Source organism: Ciona robusta, chromosome 9 (assembly GCF_009617815.1).
Source record: "Ciona robusta chromosome 9, ASM961781v2".
Classification (NCBI taxonomy): Eukaryota; Metazoa; Chordata; class Ascidiacea; order Phlebobranchia; family Cionidae; genus Ciona; species Ciona robusta.
This window is the reverse complement of record NC_143243.1, coordinates 5198456-5219676: the sequence shown is the minus strand read 5'-3', so window position 1 is coordinate 5219676 and position 21221 is coordinate 5198456. Positions and strand designations below refer to the sequence as shown.

The window sequence follows — 21221 nt, the reverse complement described above, 5'->3', positions numbered from 1 at the left end:
TTTAATCTGTATGAAATAGGAGAGAATCCTTTTTCTCACATTTATAAAAAGAAAAAGGTTTACATCTCTCACTTTGTCGGTAGAAAACGGGCACAGTACAAAAACACTTAACGGAATAAAATATTTCGTTAATTTTCGGAATACTGTCATTTTACTAGTTTTTATTCAATTTCTGCAGTATTTTAACCAGAATGTTGAGTTTTTATATTAATATTACCAATGTAGAAAACTTTCAGCTAGCATTTTGTGGAAACATCTTTTGTGTTGACTAAGGTTTAATTATTCAATGTTTTAACATGGAATCATACGACAGACCAGACCATGGCACTTCGTATTTAGAATTAAGACGTCCTGAAGTTGACACTTTACATTAGCTAGTTTTATTCTTCCTAACCCCTGACAGATATTTAATGTTATTTCTTTTCTGCAACATACAGTTAAAAACAGAAATCTGCAACTTGTTGGCGAAAGTTGTATTTGTTCTAACACAAATTGAGAAAGAACTGGCATACAAATTAAGATTACTAGCAAGGCCTCATCACGTTTCATGAACGCATTACTGACCGGTACACAAATGGAATGCCTTAACTATTATGTCGGCCGTTGGAGTAGAAAAATTGTTTGTCTGAACGAGAATCTCTCTTTTCACTCCTTCTTTCAGCAGATTGGAACGAGGCACTAGGATGTTTCATTTCATTGGAAGAATGTGAACTCTGATTCAAATTTCCTGCCCTGGACGAATGATGGTGGTGTGGATTATGATTTTCAACTTTAAACTTGTCATGTATTTCATTCGTTTTATGTCCATGATCATTCTTTTGCACCTCTGTCCTACGTTCACCATCCTTTGTTCTTTTATGTTTTCCTTGAGTTGAAGCTACGACAGATCTTTCTGCCAAAACATAAAATTTATTAATTTATAGTAGGGTGGGGGAAGATGGGACACCTTTTTATTCTATTTTCCTATCCCATTTGGTAGTAAACCAAGAACAATAACTGTTTAAAACACGATTAGTATATTTGGATGTAATGTGCAAAATGTGGCCCATCTTCCCCCACTCCACTATATTACAAGTTTGACAAATGACAGTTTTTGTAATATTAAACACCTTTTAGTCAAAAAGCCTTGCATAAAGTGAGAATGAAATTGTAAAAATAAAGCTAAGACCCTATTATTTAACTCTAAAAGTAAAACTTGCCAGATGTTTCATGAGATGAAGGACCTTGCAATCCTGGTCGTGATGGTAGAGGTGCGACATTAACTTGTTGAGTTGGTGGTTCTTCTAAAGTCATTTTATTGTTAATGATCAAAAAATAGATTTGGTTTTAGGGAAAAAACATAGTATTATAAACCATATGAAGATTGAAGAAATTCTAAAACTTTTAAGGCTAAAACACATTTTGAAGCTCTGGGTCTGTTTGCGAAAATTACACTTACAATTTTTTTTACATTACAGATTCATTGGTAATCAACAAAAGTTATGGGACTAATACCATTTTTACAAAATGTTCCACAGCAGGGCCTGCTATAGAAATAGATAGGTAATAAGAAATTAAAATTGAAATTTTTAAGTAACACATAGATTTTATGAGGTAACAGGCCAATCCTGGCCTAAATCCTAGGACCAATGGTGTGCCACACGGCAGGTTTCTCACCCACATAGAATAGAACATATAAATTTACCTGAATAAAACTAAATGTACTAAACAAATTATACTTAAAATTTCTATTTAATATAGAAAGGGTTTTCCGTGTTTACCTTTGGCAGAATTTTTTACAGCATTTCCAAGCGTTTTCTGGAGCTGATCCAATAGACCAGTCAAGCCTGAAACCAAAATATCCACAAAAAAATATTTAGGAATACCATTAAAATGTATACTGTTTTCTTGGGTTCTATTTTACAGTTTTTTTTCTGCCGTAAGCCAAATAAAGCAAAACTATGTGTAACTATTCAAGAAATTATTATTATTATATAGAAGAAATTTTTATTATAATATATAAGTGCATAATTATAATAGAGAATAAGTAAATTAAAAACAACTTTTACCTTCTGATGATGTATCTTTTACATTCTTTTTACTAAGAGCAGCAAACAGAACTTTAATATTAACAGATGACAATAGTTTGACGCTTTCTTCATCTATTGGCATCTTCCATGCTTTTGCAAGTTGGGCAAGGTTCATATCTGGCTTTTCTTGCATCAGTCGAACCAATGCGTCTTGTTCACTGGACTTGTTGTCAGCACTAGCAGCCTGTAACATATAGTGGTGATTGAATGAAAATTATCATTAGTTAAAATTTTTAAACTAAATAATCTCGGATATATATAGTAGGGTGGGGGAAGATAGGGCATTTTATTATTCCTTTTTCTTGTCCCATTTGGTAGTAAATGAAGAAAATTCAAAAAATTATAAAACCGCATCCTCATGACTTCTATAGAGCGTTGGAAATTGTTTAAAATACGATCCCTATTCGCATTAACTTTTTTACCATGCAAAAAGGGTATATGGCTGGCTATTTAGAGAACAATTGCCGTTAAGTGTTTTGCCCAAGAACACACAACCACAATGGTAGCAGCATTGAGCCTTGAACCCAGATAACCATTATTTAAGTTATCTTATATAAGTTGTTACTCACAGAAGATGCTTCAGGCTGGCTGCTACTGTTGTTGGACGTGTCGCTACTTTTATTTGAACGTAGGTCGGTGTCTTTTTTCTAATGGGAGAAACAAAATAAAATATATAGTAGGGGGGGAGGATAGGAAACCTTTGTATTCTATTTTCTTGTCCCATTTGGTAGTAAACAAAGAACATTTAAAGAATTATAAAACCATAACCACAACTCCGATAGATTGTTGGTATTTATTTAAAACAAGATCAGGATATTTGGATATTATTTTCTAATAGTGTCCCGTTTTTCCCCACCCTACTACAATTAAGGCTGATTACACCACAACTTAAAATTGATCATATTTTTTTTTTAAGTAAAAAAAGATTCTTTTTAACTTACCACTGCAGGTTTTTATCAACACAAAATAAAATATTAAGAAAACTGATTACACCAGACAACTTCAAATATATATATAATAATTTTTAGTGTGAAAAATTATATTTTTCAACTTACCACTGCAGGTTTTTTATCATTTGTTGCCGATTTCCCCTCAGCCAACCGAGCAGTTTCTCTCATCTCTTTTCGCCTCTTTTTGCTCCACATTTCGTGGCAATCTTGCCAATGAGGAAAACTGGAATGCAAGTGTTGTAAAAATTTGCATTCTAACAAGCAAAAAATATTAAAAAAAAAAAATCTAACAAGCAAAAACCTAATTAAAAACATAATTAAACAAGCAGAAATTTAATAAAAAAAAACCTAACAAGCAAAAAAAATTATTTAAAACAAAATTCAACAAGCAAAAATTAAAACGAACACACTTACTCAGGCATCGTCATATTTTTGGTGTCAACATTTTTGAGCCAGGGGCAGTTAAGAGCTTCTTCAGCTGTGAAACGCTTGCTTGGATCCAACGTTAACATTTGGTCGAGTAGATCAATAGCAAGCGTGGGCAAACTGGATTAGAATAAATAAACAAATAAATATTTTAAGCTGAGTATTTAAAATTTAAACTGATTATTTTTAAAATTTAAACTGCTTATTAGCTGAGTATTTAAAACTTAAACTGCTTAAAAATATTTTGTATAAAAGGGTGGGGGAAGACTGGACAACTTTAGCACATAATATCTAAATATCCTGATCTTGTTTTAAACAATTAACAACGGTTTATTCAAATTGTGAGAATACGTTTTTTATAATTGTTAAATGTTTTGCGTTTACTACTAAATGGGACGATAAATAGGTGTTCCATCTTCCCCCTCCTTACTGTATAGCCTACAAGACGAAATTTCTAAAAAAAAATTCACTTACTAACTGAAATCTTCCCTCAGTTTCCTTCTGTGTTGTCTCTTTGGTTTCATTGTATGAAAATGTGGAAGTTTAATAACATCAGGCCATACTGCAGGGCATGGGGAACCGCATACACGACTTATACATTCAAGCTGTGCAAGCTCACGATCGGCTTGAAACAATGGCTTCTTGGTGAAAAGCTCCGCCAAAATACACCTGGAACAATGAAACAAAAATTCAAAATGCTATTTTTTGCTACAACTATTATAAAAAAAGGAATTGATGGTAAAAATACATTTTTTGTAATATTGTATAATTTGTGTTATTAGTATTACATAACTAAACATGACTTACCATTAATTAAAATTTGAAAAACTAAAAATTCATTGATATGTATATATATAATCCAACTAGTGCTAGTAAAGAATCCTCTTCTAGGTTATCTACTAACCATTAAAGTAACCATAAACCTGTATATACCTTAACTAAGAACTAACCCCAATTACCAACCTCTAACACTTTCCACCAGCCTAATCTATAAGGTACCAGAGTTTTTACTAGCGCTAATGAGTTTACGGTAAGTTTTGTATGATAGTTAGGCTTACCCTTTTCATTAGTGCCAATAAATTTACAGTAAGTTTATTCATAATGTTTAGACCATCAGTACGCGGACCAACTGGGGTCCATACAGCAGTTTCAAAGGGTCCGCAATGTACAGCAATGTACAGCAAATTGTGATCGGACAATAAAGCTCATTCTTGTGGTTTTTGCAATTTTTTTATAGCATACTTTGATTTTTATAGGGCCGCGAAATATCAAAATATTTGCAAAAAGTTGAAAATTTTTAGAAAAGTTTGGGAACCGTTGGTTTTGACTTACCCACAACTCCAAATATCAATGGAAGGCGTGTACATCTCCTCACCAAGTAAAAGTTCAGGCGGTCGATACCATAACGTGATCACACGATTTGTGTACGGACGTCTGTAAATACGATTGGAAAAAAAAGAAATCAAACTTTGAAAGTAACGTGGTTTAATACAACAGCAAACAACTTTTATTATGATATAGTAGGGTAGGGAAAAACAGGACACCTTTAGCACATAATATCCAAATACCCTTATCGTGTTTTAAACAAAGTCTATAGAAGTCGTGAGGATACGGTTTTATAATTCTTTGAGTGTTCTTTGTTTGCTACCAAATGGGACGGAAAAATAGATTAAAACGGTGTCCCATCCAACTATATATAACATAGTTTAAACTAGTTATATGATAAGTGGTACTCACTGTTCATCTTTGTTGAAAAACCTTGCTAATCCAAAATCCGCAAGTTTGATTTCTCCTTTATTGTTCAACAGAATATTTGAACATTTGATGTCTCTGTATAACAGAATTAGCAATGGGTTACTTTAGTATTCACTGGGATTTTTTACTACTTCGAATTTATTTTTAAATCTTGTCTTTAATTTTTTTTATAAATTATGGCTTTTAAATTTATTTAGAAAATTATTGTCTTTTAATTTTTTATAAATTATTGTGTTTAAATTTATCTAAAAATTATTGTCTTTCAATTTTTTTAAAATTGTTGTCTTTGAATTTATTTAGAAACTATTGGCGTTTACTTTATAAGGAAATTATTAGTTTAACATTTTTTTTATACCTATTGTCTTTAAAATTATTTAGATAATATTGGCTTTAAATTGATGTGACTGAAGTACAAGCTCTTGTACACACCTGTGTAGAAACCCTTTCTTATGACAATGATTAAGTCCATCCAGCAGCTGCTTCATAAAGGATTTGATGTGGTTTTCATTAAAATGAACCATCCCCGATTCCAGCAACCCCATCAAGTCATGGTCCATGTATTCAAACACAAGATAGAATGCACATTCTATGATCAGATTGGTCAATTATAGATGTATATTACTTTATCAACGCATGGCCGGAAAATAACGGTCGTTAAACACGGGTGTTCTGTTCCATGCACCCCGTGCCCGCTTACGATACCATTTTCATAATGTTTTTACATATGGCGGATAATTTAGACAACCCATAAGTGACTGTTAAGTGTCTTGCCCGAGAACACATCGAGCCTTGAACCCATTACCTTTGGGTTACAGGCAGGTGCGCTCACCACTTTGCCATGGCGCCGGACTAATATTGTCAGCGTAAAAAGGCTACACATAACTTAATTAGTATACTAATATATATATACATATATATATGATATCTTAATAAAAAAATTGTTTTTACCTTTTTCCTTCCTGAAGTTAGTTGCATCTGACTTGTCAGTCAAAACATCTTTTAAACAAACAATGTTCCGATGTTGTAACTGACGAAGAATTTTGATTTCCCGAACAGCAGTGATCGGAAAACCTTCTCTTTCGTTGTCCAATCGAACCTGCGGCATATTGCCAGTTATTTACTAAAATTCATAAAAAAAATTAAGCTACCATTTTGCAAACTATGGGTGACATTTTCGGCTATCGACTAAACTTGTCGCCACCTCAATTCAACTGATTTTTTAGTCGCACGAAATTTTAGTCTGTCGTTTTTGACCGAGTAACCTCTATAATAAGTAATGCACAAAAATTTAGTCAGCCGACTAATCGTAAAAAAAAACGACTGAATTTTTAGTTGGCCTTCTAAAAAAATTGGTCATTGTGAAGGTTCAGTCAACAGCTAGAAATACCATGTCATGTTACAACAAAAAAGACAGAATTTTTATTCTCCAGTTTAATGCCTTATACAGCAGTTAATCAATGTATCAGTTTGTATTATTTTGTAAAATACATCCTACATGGCTGCAGGCGACGATGCATACAGCTATGCAGTAAAATCACTGATATTTTGGGAGTAAAAATCTGCCAATTGCCAACATAGCAAAAACATGCACTCTTTACCCCCCCTCAATAAAATCAAATTTGCCCGCTGGTTTTGATAAGCATAAATGGATTAGCACCCCCCCTCAATAAAATCAAATTTGCCCGCTGCTAGTCACATTTATATGCACATTACTTCGAACTCCATCATTAAGTGACCATTTTTGTTATAATTAAAACTTAATTTATCATTTTCTTGAACAAACCTTTTTAAGCGCACATATTTCATCCGTATGTTTATCTCTTGCTTTATAAACTTGACCAAACGTTCCTTCACCAGTGATAGATATGAATGCATATTCATCTACACACATTGAACCCCAGTCATTCTCAGTTTGAACAACTTCCCGTGTTCTTGGTCCACATATTCTAAAAATGAATAAATGTAACTTGACAGGCGGCCGGTAAACTACAGTCGTTATAACACGAGTGTTCTGTTTCATACACCTCGTGCCAGCTTACAGGTTACAATATATGTTACTTTCTGAGTGGGTATTTTGGGTGATTTTTTTTATTATGAATGTCTGATAATTTGGAATTTTTTATGTTTGACATTAAAGTCACCAAAAAAACAGTTTTGTTTTAGCAACAATGATTTTTGGTTTATTTTTTGTGGTTTCTTTCCTTTTTGAACTTTGGTAGTCCCTTTAGACTACATTTAGTAGCTTTATATATATACAAATTCTAATTTTTTGTTGGTATGCCCCTTTAATATAAATCTAAAACGATACATCGAAAAATACTGGGTGTTCTGTTTTGTGATTGGCAAGCAAACAATTTCAACTCACAAATGTTTTTTAAACTTACTTTGGCCTTTTCTTCTTTACTTGATCCTTATCGCTGTGTGGGGGTGTGTGCGCAGGTTCATCATCTGTTGTTGATAAAGATGGAAGGATCGGAGGAAGAGGAAGATCATGTAATCCTTTCTTTGTTGGAACTACATCTTCTTTTACTCTGACAATTTTCAAATATTTCTTAAGTATTATTAGTTTCAGGACACACTAATAAAAAAGGGCAAATTACCGAAAAAAGGGGGCATCAAACGAAAAATCAAAACTTGTATCAAGATAGATATGCTTAAATATGATCTAAAAGCACCACCAAATGCTAAAGATAAAAGAAGTAGCCTATCTATACTTTTTAATTATATTTCTTAATGGTATTATTACTTTTAAAGGGGAATGCAATGAATAATCAAAACTTGTATATTCATAAATATGCTCAAAAATAATAAAAAAAAATGTAAATTTATAACGGCAACGCTGGTACAAAAAAATGACCTATTTGAGCATTTCTATCCATGTACAAATTTTGGTTTTTAATTGGTATGCGGTTTTAATATAAAATTAAAAAGGATGAATCCAGAAATACAAAAAAAGGTTTTTAAAAACGATGCATACAGAAATACTTAGCGTTTTGTTTTGTAATTTCAGCTGAATAATTTTAAGTTTTTACTCACGGTTTTTTATCATTGGTTGGTTGTAGATCGCTCGTTGCTGATTGGTCGGCTGGAGGATCCGGTTCGACCAATCGGTTGGGAAATGCAGAAGATTCGAGCGCTGACGATATTTCATCTTTCACTGTAAAAAAATGGCAGATAATTGGTGTGTTAATTATAACATCATTAATTGATAATGTGTACAGTGAACAGTGGTTTAAAATAGATAAATATTTTTATCTCTTGCATTATCATTTAAACACTTTTACTCTATTTTGTTATAAAAACTAAACGGTGTAATAATTAAGAGTGGGACACATTTTGATTTAAGAAAAATACAACTGAAAGAACAGACTAAAGGATTTAGATGCAGATATGTGCGTTATCATTTAAATATTGTTATTTCATTCAGTAAAAAACAGCATGGTTCTTTATTAAGCAACGACACATTTTGATTCGAGAAAAGTACAAACTGAAAGAAATTGACAAAAAGGATTTAGATGCATATATGTAACCATTAAAATGAAGAAACTTAATTTTAACTCACTCTTTAACAAAAAATGACTAAAATATTTACCTGAAGAATTAACTTTAGAAGCCATTTCTTCAAACTTGATTGATTGTGCGTGTTGCATTGCCACACGATGGTCAACGTCCTTGGTGTGCGCATCCTTAAAAAGTTTCATTAGTTTAATATGTAAGTAACTTACTTTATTTTTGCGTGGCTGGTAACGACAGTCGTTATAACACGGGTGTTCTGTTCATGCACCTCGTGCCAGCTTACGAGTTATCATGTATGTTACTTTGTGGGCAATTATTTTTTGGGGGATTTTTTCAATTTTTATGTATGGCTGATAATTTGGACAACCTAATAATGACCACTGGGTTGCAGCAATTGCTGTTAAGTGCCTTAACCACTTTGCCACAGCGCCTACTATCTAGTAAATAAAAACAAGAAAACAAAATACCATCGCAACTGCAAGTAAATCATTTGGAAGGGGTGGGGTTTGGATAGGAGATTTCCATTCATTATCTGCAACATAGGTTTAATAGTTAAATTTATAACAACTGATACATACATCATATTATATTACAGAGCACACATTTTTTTAATGTGTTTTAACCACGCTTATTTTCTTCCAACTAAATGTAAATGTGATTTTAACTGTAAGTGTGTTTTAACAACTGTTGTTTTTCTCGCTATATCCTGTCTTTTCAAATAAAATACTTTTAAATCTTCGCTACCGTAATCGTAGGGTCAAATAAAGTTATTATTATTACCTTAACAACTGTTGTTTTATCGTTATATCCTGTCATTTCGAATAAAATATTTTTAAATATTCTTTACCCTAATTGAAGAGACAAATAAAGTTATTATTATTAATACCTTGTGCTTGAGGAACCTCGTTGCTGCTTACAGTAACCAGAACTTGTTGGTTGATGCTCGTATTTTGCTCGTTGTGCGTTAAAGTAGCTTCGGATGGAAGTGGAACAGAATGTATCTAAATAATTGTTTCATTTTTCATAAAAATTTGGTTTTATGTATTGGAGATTACAACAGTTATATTTAATGCGACAAACGCGACAAGTTGCAACAAGTTGTTCAATGTCTTGTAAAGTACTACAATTGGCACATTTTTTTCTGTCCCGTCAACTGATGTGAATTTTGATTTGTAGCTCATTTACCCTTTAAATATGATTAAAATAATCAACCGAATTATTACCAAATAGTTTCAAGCATATAATTTAACTGCGATTTTAGATGCCACTTGTGTAACAAACAAAATAAATCAGATTAAAATGTTTGATTTTTATTCAACTTACTTCATTCTCAACTTCACTGTGACTCTCGCTGCTTTCAGCTTTTCGTTTGCGACTTGTTTTTCTTTTCTTATCCTTTCTTCGTTTATGATGCTTGTGTTTTCTTTTCCGATGACTTTTTTCTTCTTCTTTAAGGAAAAAATGACAGTTACAAAATTAGCAAATTTTAAATTTTAAAAGTGACCATATATGTAAACCAAGCAATTTTACAGGACTAGGCGTATTTTAACCATAAATTCACAATACGAACTAATCTGCATTAAGTAATCAGACACATTTTTTTTGTTTAGAATAGGATAACATTTTTTATTTATAACTGATTTGCATTAAAAAAATTAGACAGAATATTTTGGTTTGGAATAGAATCTATTTTTTTGCCGTTCTGAACAAAAGATAAAATAAATATTTCAGCAGTTTGGTCAAAATGGTTCAACCTGAAGTGACATTTAATAAAATTCCAATACATTCACCTTCAAAATAGCTAAGTGAATATTACCTTCTTTAAGCTTTTTACGATTTTCGCTGAGTTGAGCTGCCAAGTCTTTCACCGTCATAAGATTTGAAGTCAGTGCTTCTGTTTTTGACTTTTGCGACGATCTCTGTTTAGAGAAAAATGTAAATGATAGGAATGTGCTGAATTCTTAAAAACTCGGGTTTGTATAATACTTTAACTTTAAACTGGCCCAAGCCCCAATGACATCATCCAGAAAAACATGCATCAGAATTCATTCGTGTTTAGTGAAGCGCCAATAATTGAAATTGCATAAAACACATACTGTACTGTACCATACGCGCAACATCACTTATTAAGGTGCGTAAACACACCCCACGTTACTTTAATTTTTTGTAGTAAATTAAAAAAACGACCGTTTTATTGATTCCAAAAATATTTTGCTTATTCAAATTGGTCCAGTATAGGCGTAGATACTCGTCCTCAAACAGTAATCTCTAGCGCTATTCTTTTTTTACTACGTGCTCTGTGACTGTGACGTAGGAATGTACTAGTCATGTGACTGAATGACGCACTTCGTTAATCCCAGTGTTGCAAAATGTAAAAGTAGTATTATAAAAATCGCGTACATATGCACCTTTTTTACCTAAACGCCAAGCTTTATAAAAAAATTTACACCACACAACTTTGAACTCTGGTATGGCTTGGCACATCCTTAATTAAAAATACCAATCACATCTTATAAAGCATAGCTAAAAGTAACTTTGTACTTACGGTTGTCTGAGAGCTATCAGAATGCTGATCATCGTTGTTGCTATCCGTGCTTTCTGCTGAAGAATTCGAACTAAAAAAATAAAGTCAGGTAAAAAAAATTTTTTTTTAAATAAAAATTAGTTGGTTAATTTTTTTTTTAAATATTAAAATTTGTTTGTTAAAACTATTTAAATAAAAGCATGTGCATTCATCAATGCAGCCTTGTACCAAAGTAGTTGATTTGTAAGTTTTTACCTTGAATGCCTTTTTGACCTGGATCGTTTGGAATGATGCCGATGGTGTGAAGATCTGATTAAGAATTTTTAAAACATACCAATAAAAAATTAACATTAACACTAAATATTTGGCCAGTATTAGATATTTTAATTGTAGTGTGGGGGAAGATGGGACACCTATTAATTCTATTTTTTGTCCTATTTAGTGGTAAACAAAAAAACAGTCAAATAATTATAAGACTGTAACCCCCATGACCCCCATAAACCACTGTTAATTGTTTAAAATATTATGCGCTAAAGGTGTCCCATTTTACCCCACAGTACTATATCATTTTTATTAAAACAAAAAAGTTTAAGCAAACCTGCTTCGTTTATGTTTTTTATGTTTTCTATGCTTGCTTCGGCTGTGCGAACGAGAGCTACTTCTGTCCCGAGCTGCAGATTTTCTTTGGTTTTCATCTTTTTTCAAACGACAAATTCATTAGTAAGGCTGTTTAACATGTATTTTATAAAAAGTAGATTAAAACCAACTTCAGCAATACTGTCAGTATGTACTAACATGCCCCTATTTAATTACTTTCTGGCAGTTACATAAAAAAGGCTGCATAAGGTGTATAGCAGCTAGCAGCATTTAAATTGCTAATCCAATCGTAGTGAGTAAAACAAAACTGTTTATTATAAAAATTTGGTTCACCTTGAGGCAATCTATCTCTTGATTTGCGTTCATCTGTTCTTGGATGAGCAGTGATGTTTTGTTTCGAGTTGAGTGACGTATTATGCAACATATCTATATGAGGATTTAGAGCAGCAGTCTCGGGACGCATATCAATGTCCTGGTTGCCACTGCCGAAGCTAAAATACAAAAAAAAATTATATTTACCAAAAATTGTTGAATTGTTTATTTAAAAGTGCAATTCTTAAACTGCGGTAATTTTTCCCCTGTAATTTCTTGTATTTAGAAGGTGAATGAGCTAACAATCAAAATCCACATCAGGTTGATGGAACAGAAAAATTGTGCCAATTGTAGTACTCTACAAGACATTAAACAGTTCGTTGCTAAAAACTCAACGCATTCGTCACGTTTAATACATTGATTATAGGTAAGCATACAAAAATTTTAGGAACCACTGACTTAAAAAAATGGTTTTTGATTTAAAAATTACCCGGATTTTTGGCGAGGTGAATGCATTGGGTGACCATAGTGAGGCGATTGATTGTCAAATCTACGATCCTGGTCCATGAATCGTGGTTCATTGTAGACCTCTCTTCTGCTTGGTGGAGAGTGATAACGAGGGGAATGAGGAGGGGTCACAGATCTTCGAATAATAGGAAGTGCAGGGCGTTGTACATATCTGGGTGGGTAGCCATGAGGAGGTGAACGGGGTCCGTCATATCGCCCCCAGCCATCATTGTGCCTTCGAAACGGACTTCTTGGTGGGTATCCCCTTGCATCATAGGGGTGGTGTGGGCGTCGGTCCATTGCGTCACAATTTTCTTCACTCTCAGAGGTAAAATCGGAAAAATTGCGATCTGCAGTACTTTTACTTGAACTTGACCTTCTTCTTGTTGACGACTCCTTAGATTTTTCCTTTCTTTGTTTGGATGTGTTTGTGTGGTTTGAATTAAAACGAAACTCTTTCTTATCTTTGGATCTTTTATGTTCTTTTGACTCAACCTTAACCTTGACCTCGCGTTTGCTTGTAGTTGGAATAACGCTTGATTTGATTGTAACTGTTCTCTGTGAACTTTTATGCGGATCGGACTTCACAGATTTCGACACTGTTTTTACAACTTTTTCAACTTTATTCCTTAGTGGCTTTGAGTCAGAATCAGAAGATGAACTAAACGACTGGTAAGCAACCAATGGCTTTACGGACTTAATGTCTTTTTCTTGATTCTGATGCTTTTTTTCCCACTTTGATTCCTGAAGAGGGGCTGGGTGTCGACTTAGGGGCATTTTCTCCCCAGTGATGTAGCCATTGAAAACTTAGTATAACATAATATGATTGTTTCTATTCATACAATAATTACCTGATCAGAAACAAAGTTATATATTTATATACGTTAAATTTACCCAAGAACTATCACACCAGCAATTGCAGAAGTTCGTTTAAACTTGTTTAAAATTTTCAAAACACATTTTGGGCCTATGTAGTAGGAATCTGCCAAACTCAACACAAGTTCAAAATGCCTGTGACAAAATATTTTTTCCTTTTTTTGTGAAGAAAATAGGCGAAATTTGAATATCTAGCTAAATATGCATACAGTGGAAATGTAACACATAATCAGGATTGTAAATATTGCCTTTGCGCACACAAATTTTTTTGGACAGATTCCACTGGGTTACACTAGTTTATAAAAAAAGGTTTAAAACAACAGTATTGATTCTAAATGACCTGTAAGCAGAATTTTTAAAAATCCAAAAATGTTGGACAAAATATATTGTATCATTTATAAGGGTATTTATTCTAACTCAGCATATAATGCATTGAATAGGTAGGAGAACAGATGTCTATACAAGCACAAATGTTCCAATAATTTGTGAAATTGTAGTAAGATCAGCTTATTAATTCAATTAAAGCATTTAAACGATAGGTTTCCCAGAAATACCAGTGAGGGTCCAAAACATCAAACAACATAAGCCACTACAATAGTCAAACACAACTTTAAAACTATTTTGAATACCAAACACTAATAACATTGGTTACCATACTTTTTGAGCAAACAGCTCCACTTTACGTTTTAAATTATTATTCTCGCGGCGGTTTTAGAAAACGCAGTCTCGGCTGGCAGTTTAACATACATAAAAATGTGCTGTTACAAAGCTGACCAAACTTTATTGTTAATACAACACCAGCAAATATCAGTACACAACCAATTAAAATGCAATCACGATTGTTCAACACTTTAGCAACTCCATATTCTCACGACGCTTTCCTTTTACAAATGTGTGCTGAATGAAACTTCACTAGGTGGCGGTAGAGGTACTGTCTCGTAGGTATTTTCGACACGAATCAGGCACGCAAGTAACGGTTTAAACTAAAGGAAAATGAACAGTACTGTTGGGCACTGTTTTTTGTACCCATAGGTAGTTGACTTATTTTTAAAAGGCAAAGTCGTTATTAGTGTTTTAAATAACGATGAAACAAGTTATTATCAAAAGCAGAGTCGCTGTATAAATATGTTTATATACAGACTCTGATCAAAAGTAATAGAAGTGCTTTTAATTCGTAATCGGTTGAACCTGTTAATCACTGAGCGGATTTTCTATCTTATTCATATTCACACCCTTCAATTCCCAGCGCTTGTTCAACAGTCTGTAAAGTGGCCAATCGGTGGCTTGTTGGCCTATCAGTGTAAGCGCTATTTAGAAACATATAGACAGTAATATCTGTGTTAGATTTTTACCTAGCGATGCACAAATATTTTGTTAATAGGAGCTGAGTATTAGTGTTCTACTACTGTTTAGTAATATATATATGCGAAAAACCCCGTACACGGTACAGAGCACTCGTCGGGGATGACGCACGGCAAAATATTTTTCCATACAGATTGCGAACTCAATCCCGTTTGGAAAGTATCAAACTCAAATTTTCGACTGTTTCCGTTTCAATTTTTTTTTATAGTTGCACAACACATCAAATAAGATAAAGTATACTGTATTTGCACATTACACGTAACACCACTGTTGAAAGTTTACCCATTGTATACTGTTACTTTTATTAAAACGTGTTAAATATATATAGTAGGACGGGGAAAGATGTATCCAAACGCATTATCCAAACACCCTGATCGTGTTTAAAACAATGATACCAACGGCCTATAAAAGTTTCAAGGATGTGTGTTTTGTAAATATTTAAGTGTTCTTTGTTTACTACCAGATGCGACAAGAAAATAAAATAAAATGGTGTCCCATATTCCCCATTCTCCTATATGACTTTACGTTGTAAAAATAAACTGGGTTAAAGTGAAATTAAATTTTACCACAATATAAATCAAAACTTAAACACATTTTAATTACAATTCAACACCTTTGCGGAAAACATATCTGTGTTTTTGAACTATACGTGTTAGGTTAAGGTGCATTACGTTTTTATTCCGTTACAGATAAAATTGATCAGATAAGTTACCTCCTGATTTAAATATTCTCCCGATGGATGTATACCGTTAAGCGGCCAAACAGAAGACAGATCCCATACATCAAAATAAAAGAAATTTTTAACGTCCTTAAATATCTCTCGAGTAAGAACCCCATAACGATAAGTCAACCACCCAAAATTTCTGCCGTAATCGACATCGACTACTCGATGGCTGCGATATATGTAGCGAACGTTGGATCGTCGTTGGTTGAGTCGTAACATAGCTTTCTTGATTCCCCGCATTCGATGAATGAAGAAAGAGGGTTCAAAATATGTGATGTGCATTCCAATGTTTAATATAACCACCACTTCTTGTGAACCGGGGGTTATTTCATCTAACATATCGGTCACGTAAGGTCTTGTATCTTGTGGACCTGGGTTCTGCAAGGGCGGGCCATGACCTCGGTAATAAAACCGAAAAGTTTTTGTACCAAATGTCTGAGGTTCTTGCCAAACGTTCTGGTTCGATTTTCCGTACGATTTTAGGTGTAATCTCGCAGCTAGCCAGTAATAATATTGTCGTGATGTTGAATCGCCTAGAAAATATATGTCCTTGTTTTCAAAACACGGTCTAGCACGATCAATTGATTTAAGATTGTTGTCACAAAATCTTGATTTCCATGCACCGTTCAAGAAATATCCGTTAGGTTTCGGCAGCCCCATACCATTTATAGACATAGTATTGCATGCAGGTAATGCAGGCAACTGTTTACTCAATTTCACTGTAACATGTATTCCAGAACCTTCTATAGTGTTGCTACAGCCTAGTTTATTAATAAATTGTTCATCGCAGCTTTTCTTTCCAAAATCTAACACCGAATTCCCACCACGATAAAAAACATTGGTTATTTTGGAGCATTTTCCCGACGGTGGTTTAATGCAAAACCAAGGCTCCTGGTTGCGTGGGTTGCTATAGTCGCATAACTGGTCGTCTGTGAAACTGAAATAAAGAAATAACTCTTAATTATTCTTAAAGGAGAAGTCTGTACACCAATTATACAAATTGAATTCAGTTCTCCTTATTAGATAACAAACACATTTGTACACAATACACAAACACCACAGAAATAAAAAAAGTAGAACGCGCATCTCCAATGTCGGCAAAGGAGAGAGCACGATACACTCTCCCTCTTTTACGGGTTGTTCCCGTTTACTATTGTTGTCATTGATTCGATGGCGTTTTAAGTAGTTTTTCTTCGTTTTTTGACTTGATTTAAAGTAATAGGGTAAAACAACTATTTTCTAATATATATATATATTTAACAAACCGTTTGTTTAAAGGTTTTTAATAAAAATTATAAAGTAATTTCATTTCCTAAAAAGTGATAAACTGTAGGCGTTAACCTACCAAATAACTAAACTGGCCTAATAAACTTGAATAGTCGGTGTAGTTTTTGAAATAAACAGCTAAAACCGCCTAAAACTACCATGCGCCTATCTTTTACAATGGAGACCAAATGAAATGGGGACGGAGTTGGCGGTCACGTGAATAGAAAAAAGAATATATCACGGTTTTGGAAAGTTGCGCGTTCTACTCTTTTTTATTTCTGTGACAAACACTTACTTAGAAAAACTAAAATCCACGTTGCATTCTGTCCTTTCTTCCGTTTCAAAGACGGCGATGTATTGGACTCCAATATACTTTCGCAACGATGTACATCTTACGTATTCAGCAATTCCTTCAAGCGGTATCATGAGTTTCACTTCAAGTCGTGCTTCGCCCGGAATCAACAGCGGTACTTTAATACTGTAGGTACCATTTTGGTGATCTGTTATTACACCAGCAATGCCATCAGGATGTGCCGGTACATTACCATATACCAATCTTGCCACAAACCAGTCACCACCAAAAGACGCTTTGTTTTCTTTCCAATCATAAGCATCAATTCGAGCCTTTAATACATCCCCAGTTTTATATTCTGTTTTTTTATCGACAATAACAACCCTAGAGTTACTGAAAGTATTCAAACTGAACTTCGCGTTCTGCTGCTTTCGTTGATTGAACTTGTTTAAAGAAGCCGTAAGTTCCGGAAAATAAACTTTCCAGTCTTCAAGGTTTTGCTGTGGTAATTTGTTCTTGTACAAAACACTATTTGGTTGCCCATATAAATTTCGATACGCAAGTCCATAAAACGAAGAATCTTTTGGGTAAACTTCTTTTATGTGTCTAAAAAGTAGTTCCATACTCGGCAGTGGATAAACTTGTGCCGATTCCAGTGGTTTTAGTTGTAAAATATATACATTCATAGTAGTCAAGCAAATAATAATACACACCATAATGAGTACAATTTTACGATTGAACATTTTAAGATTTCCTATATGGATCAAAGGCTGTTTCTTTAAAAAATTCTGTTTAATAAATAGAGTTAAAATTATTTTGTCGTCAAATAGGATCTTGTACGTTATTCATACTGCTTTACACATATGGTTATATTAGTTTATAAAACAACATATAGGCCTACGGGTGTATAGTCATGCCTATAAGTAGACCTTAGTAGCACGAAACCTGCGCTGACTCTACAAAGAACTGGTTTTATAACTAAAACCTATACGTTGTAACAACAGGGATATACTATTTACTGTAATTGCTCTAATTTAAATTACCACATCGCACATTCCTACACACGAACTTTATGCAAATATAATTTTAATATAAGCTAATGGTGGTTGTATAGGTTACTGTGGTTAGCACATAAGATATAGTTAAGCTGGTTAGCACAAACGTTGTTAAACAATGCTAATTTATTTATTGATGTTTCCGGTGCGCTAACCATTGTCGTACTTTGTAATAAGACGACAATAGGCTGATCAATATAAAACGCACTAAGAGGAATCTACCACTATTTGATCCGTTACTGGATTAATACTGGCTGCGAGTTTGTTTGGCTTGTTGTGTATCAAGTAAAGGCATATGAAGTAACATTTTGTTTTTGTTTCTTGCGATACTGTAACCCAGAGGTAATGGGTTAGGCTCCTTTCTACTATACCATTGTGTGTAACATATGTGTCTTTGGGGGAAATACTTAACGGCTCTTACCCAATGGTCACTAATGGATTGTCTAAATTATCAGCCATATACAAAAAAACGACCACCCCCTAAAAAAATAATCACCCACAAAGTAACGTAGGCTATACCAGAGCCATAGAAATACCGAGTAGTCCAACCCATTGTTACGTAAAACACAAATTGAACGGCAATTTGGTTCCAAAATAACACAGTAGGTATAGGGAAAATGTATGTTTTTCGGTAAATTACAGAAAAACTTGGGCCTAAAAACAAATTTAAAGGTTGAAAAATGTAAAAAACATGTGTTATTTGTTTTCTGTGTCAAAAAAAGTAAAAAATTAGAATTAGAAGCGGTTGATTTGCGACATTTTAGTCATTTAATGCGGCTAAATTTATACATTTTTTCTAAAAAATGTTTGGTAAGGTAAATAGAAGCTGTTTTACACCTTCCCACAATAGGAAAACACAAACAAAACTTAACAAGTTCGTTTAAACCCTTTGTCAAAGTCACCACTTTTGCTCTATTTTGGACACACATAGACGGCAGTTGGACTACTCGGTGTTTATACGACTCTGGGCTATACATGGTAACTCGTAAGCTGACACGAGAGCTGTATGAAACAGAACACTCGTGTTATAACGAAGTTACATTCCTGTTTCCCGTACAATAAATAAGTTGTTTTTACTTGCACGGCACTTTAAATAAGGTAACGTACGGTATTTAAACATTACACGCAGCAGCAATATGCTGAAGTTTTGCTTCTTATTGTATATATTAGAATGGGGAAAATAGGACACCTTTAGCACATAATATCCAAATATCCTGTAATATTGGAATGCGCCAAAGTTAAAATAGTAAAATAATGTTGGTGCGTAGATAGTTTCCTTCGAACGTCAGAGCTGAGCCCTGAAAACCAGAGTCACTATGGCTCTGGCTCTTTCTATGGCTCTGCTGAAAACAAGACCGAACAAAAAAAATAAAACTTAAAGAATTTCTCTTAAGGAATTTATCTTCTTTTCAAGCTTATAAATAGATTCTTTATTAAACAATGGTAGTTTTATTCTCGTTTTGCCTAATATTGAAAACACCCTTTGTAAACTAAAAAAAGTTTAACTTGCGGAAAATCCGTTAATTCCGTCTATTCCTTTATTTAGCCTTTATCGGCTATTTCCCTAACTTCCTTTGTTTTGGTCCAAGTCACATAAAATGACTAAGAGTTTTACTGGGTTTGTACAAGAGTTTATTTATTTAACTAATGTTTTATTATCTTTTATGAAGAATGAAACTCAAAGGTTATCTTTATTCTCCGTGTTAATATTAGAGATATCTGTCTTTATTAAATTCTAAACTACGAAAAGTTTTAGTCTGACTCTTTGACTCTGAATATGTGAATGAATGTTTTATATTTCGTGTTGACTAAAGTAAGCTAACGAAATGTTTCCGTACTTTTAGTGAGTTAAAGTATGCAGTATGTATACATTATAGATTGTATCATGTAGTATAGTACATGTTTGTTCAGATGGCTTATAATGGTTGCCATTAATTTCGTGTTCACTGTTTTCTGACTTTTAATCTGCAGTAATGATTAAACAGTGCCAATTTCCGCAAGAAAAAGACACTTCACTGTTGGGTGTATTGCGTGAAAATAAAATTTGCTTGTGTAAACCATTTTCGATTAAACAATCCGGGAGGCTAGAAAGCACTGGTGTTTGCGCCGCTATATCTCCCTGAATTAACCCGTTGATTTACCAAGAACTGCCGGGATTGTTTAATCCAAACTGTTTACACAAACAAATTTTACTTCAACGTATTGCGCTACCATTTTGTTAAAACTTCCAACATTATTGATTAAACAATCACGCTTTGAAAACAGTTTACTCCCCATAAGTTCTATGCATAAATTGTATTCCATTTGTGTATTATCACCAAAAATATGATTGTCAACCAAAAATATATATGTCACTTATCAAAATCTGAAAAACTATAGACTATTATGGCCTCGTCATTTTGTTCTCGTTGTTTGGCTTTTAAGCATCTTTGTTTGACTTTGTCTTTAAATAAGTTCCAAGGGATAAACATTAACAACCCAGTGTTTTAGTTGTAATGCCAATTTTAAATTAAAATAAAAAAATTGGTTATATTAGATTAAATTTATAAAATAATACATATTATATATGAAAAAATGATTTGTTTATATTTTCATTATAAAATTATATATACATACTATAATCTAAAATTGTAGCAATTTTTTTATTTGTTAGGTTTTCCAACTGGGAGCACTTTTTGCTATTATTTAACTGAGATTATGTAACAAACGCCCACACATATTTATTATTGAGGAAGACTAACACGTTATCTCATCCTACATATATATTATGGCTAACGTCATTAATGTGTAACTGTTAAAAGGATGATAAATCATCACAGTTTAGTGAACGACTACTGTTAAAGCAATACTGCTGCTGTTATGTCTAGTTAAAACCATTAATGCCAAATTGGATGACTTGTAAAATGCAGGGAAATGTATTGGTAAAAGGCTATTTCTATGACAGCAATGAATAAAAATTCTTGGATGTATTTTCTTATGGTTTAACATCA

General features: G+C 33.3%; 2 protein-coding genes across 5 annotated transcripts; both read right to left on the bottom strand.

Annotated features, from left to right (window-relative positions):
- Window positions 1-460: 460 nt before the first annotated feature.
- Window positions 461-13535, bottom strand: LOC149731473 (cyclin-dependent kinase 13-like). 4 transcript variants are annotated; one of them, XM_089884180.1, is made up of 25 exons: window positions 12640-13535; window positions 12171-12328; window positions 11839-11935; window positions 11496-11549; window positions 11262-11331; window positions 10533-10635; window positions 10040-10164; window positions 9603-9717; window positions 9184-9248; window positions 8793-8886; window positions 8237-8357; window positions 7585-7731; window positions 6984-7146; window positions 6149-6296; window positions 5630-5786; window positions 5183-5275; window positions 4778-4879; window positions 3920-4114; window positions 3434-3565; window positions 3125-3242; window positions 2639-2716; window positions 2049-2253; window positions 1761-1826; window positions 1200-1283; window positions 461-888 (listed from the first exon to the last, which is right to left on the bottom strand). In XM_089884180.1, exons 1-25 carry the CDS (start codon window positions 13431-13433, stop codon window positions 878-880), a joined length of 3495 nt encoding a protein of 1164 aa, XP_089740306.1. In that variant the 5' UTR covers window positions 13434-13535; the 3' UTR covers window positions 461-877. The 4 variants fall into 4 exon arrangements, with proteins under 4 accessions (XP_089740306.1, XP_089740307.1, XP_089740308.1 ...); XM_089884181.1 differs by having other exon boundaries at window positions 10040-10161; XM_089884182.1 differs by having other exon boundaries at window positions 680-888; window positions 1200-1280.
- Window positions 13536-15409: 1874 nt separating this feature from the next.
- LOC149731472 (NXPE family member 2-like) lies at window positions 15410-17983 on the bottom strand. The gene is made up of 2 exons (XM_089884194.1): window positions 17180-17983; window positions 15410-16555 (listed from the first exon to the last, which is right to left on the bottom strand). Exons 1-2 carry the CDS (start codon window positions 17917-17919, stop codon window positions 15562-15564), a joined length of 1734 nt encoding a protein of 577 aa, XP_089740320.1. The 5' UTR covers window positions 17920-17983; the 3' UTR covers window positions 15410-15561.
- Between the last annotated feature and the right edge of the window lie 3238 nt (window positions 17984-21221).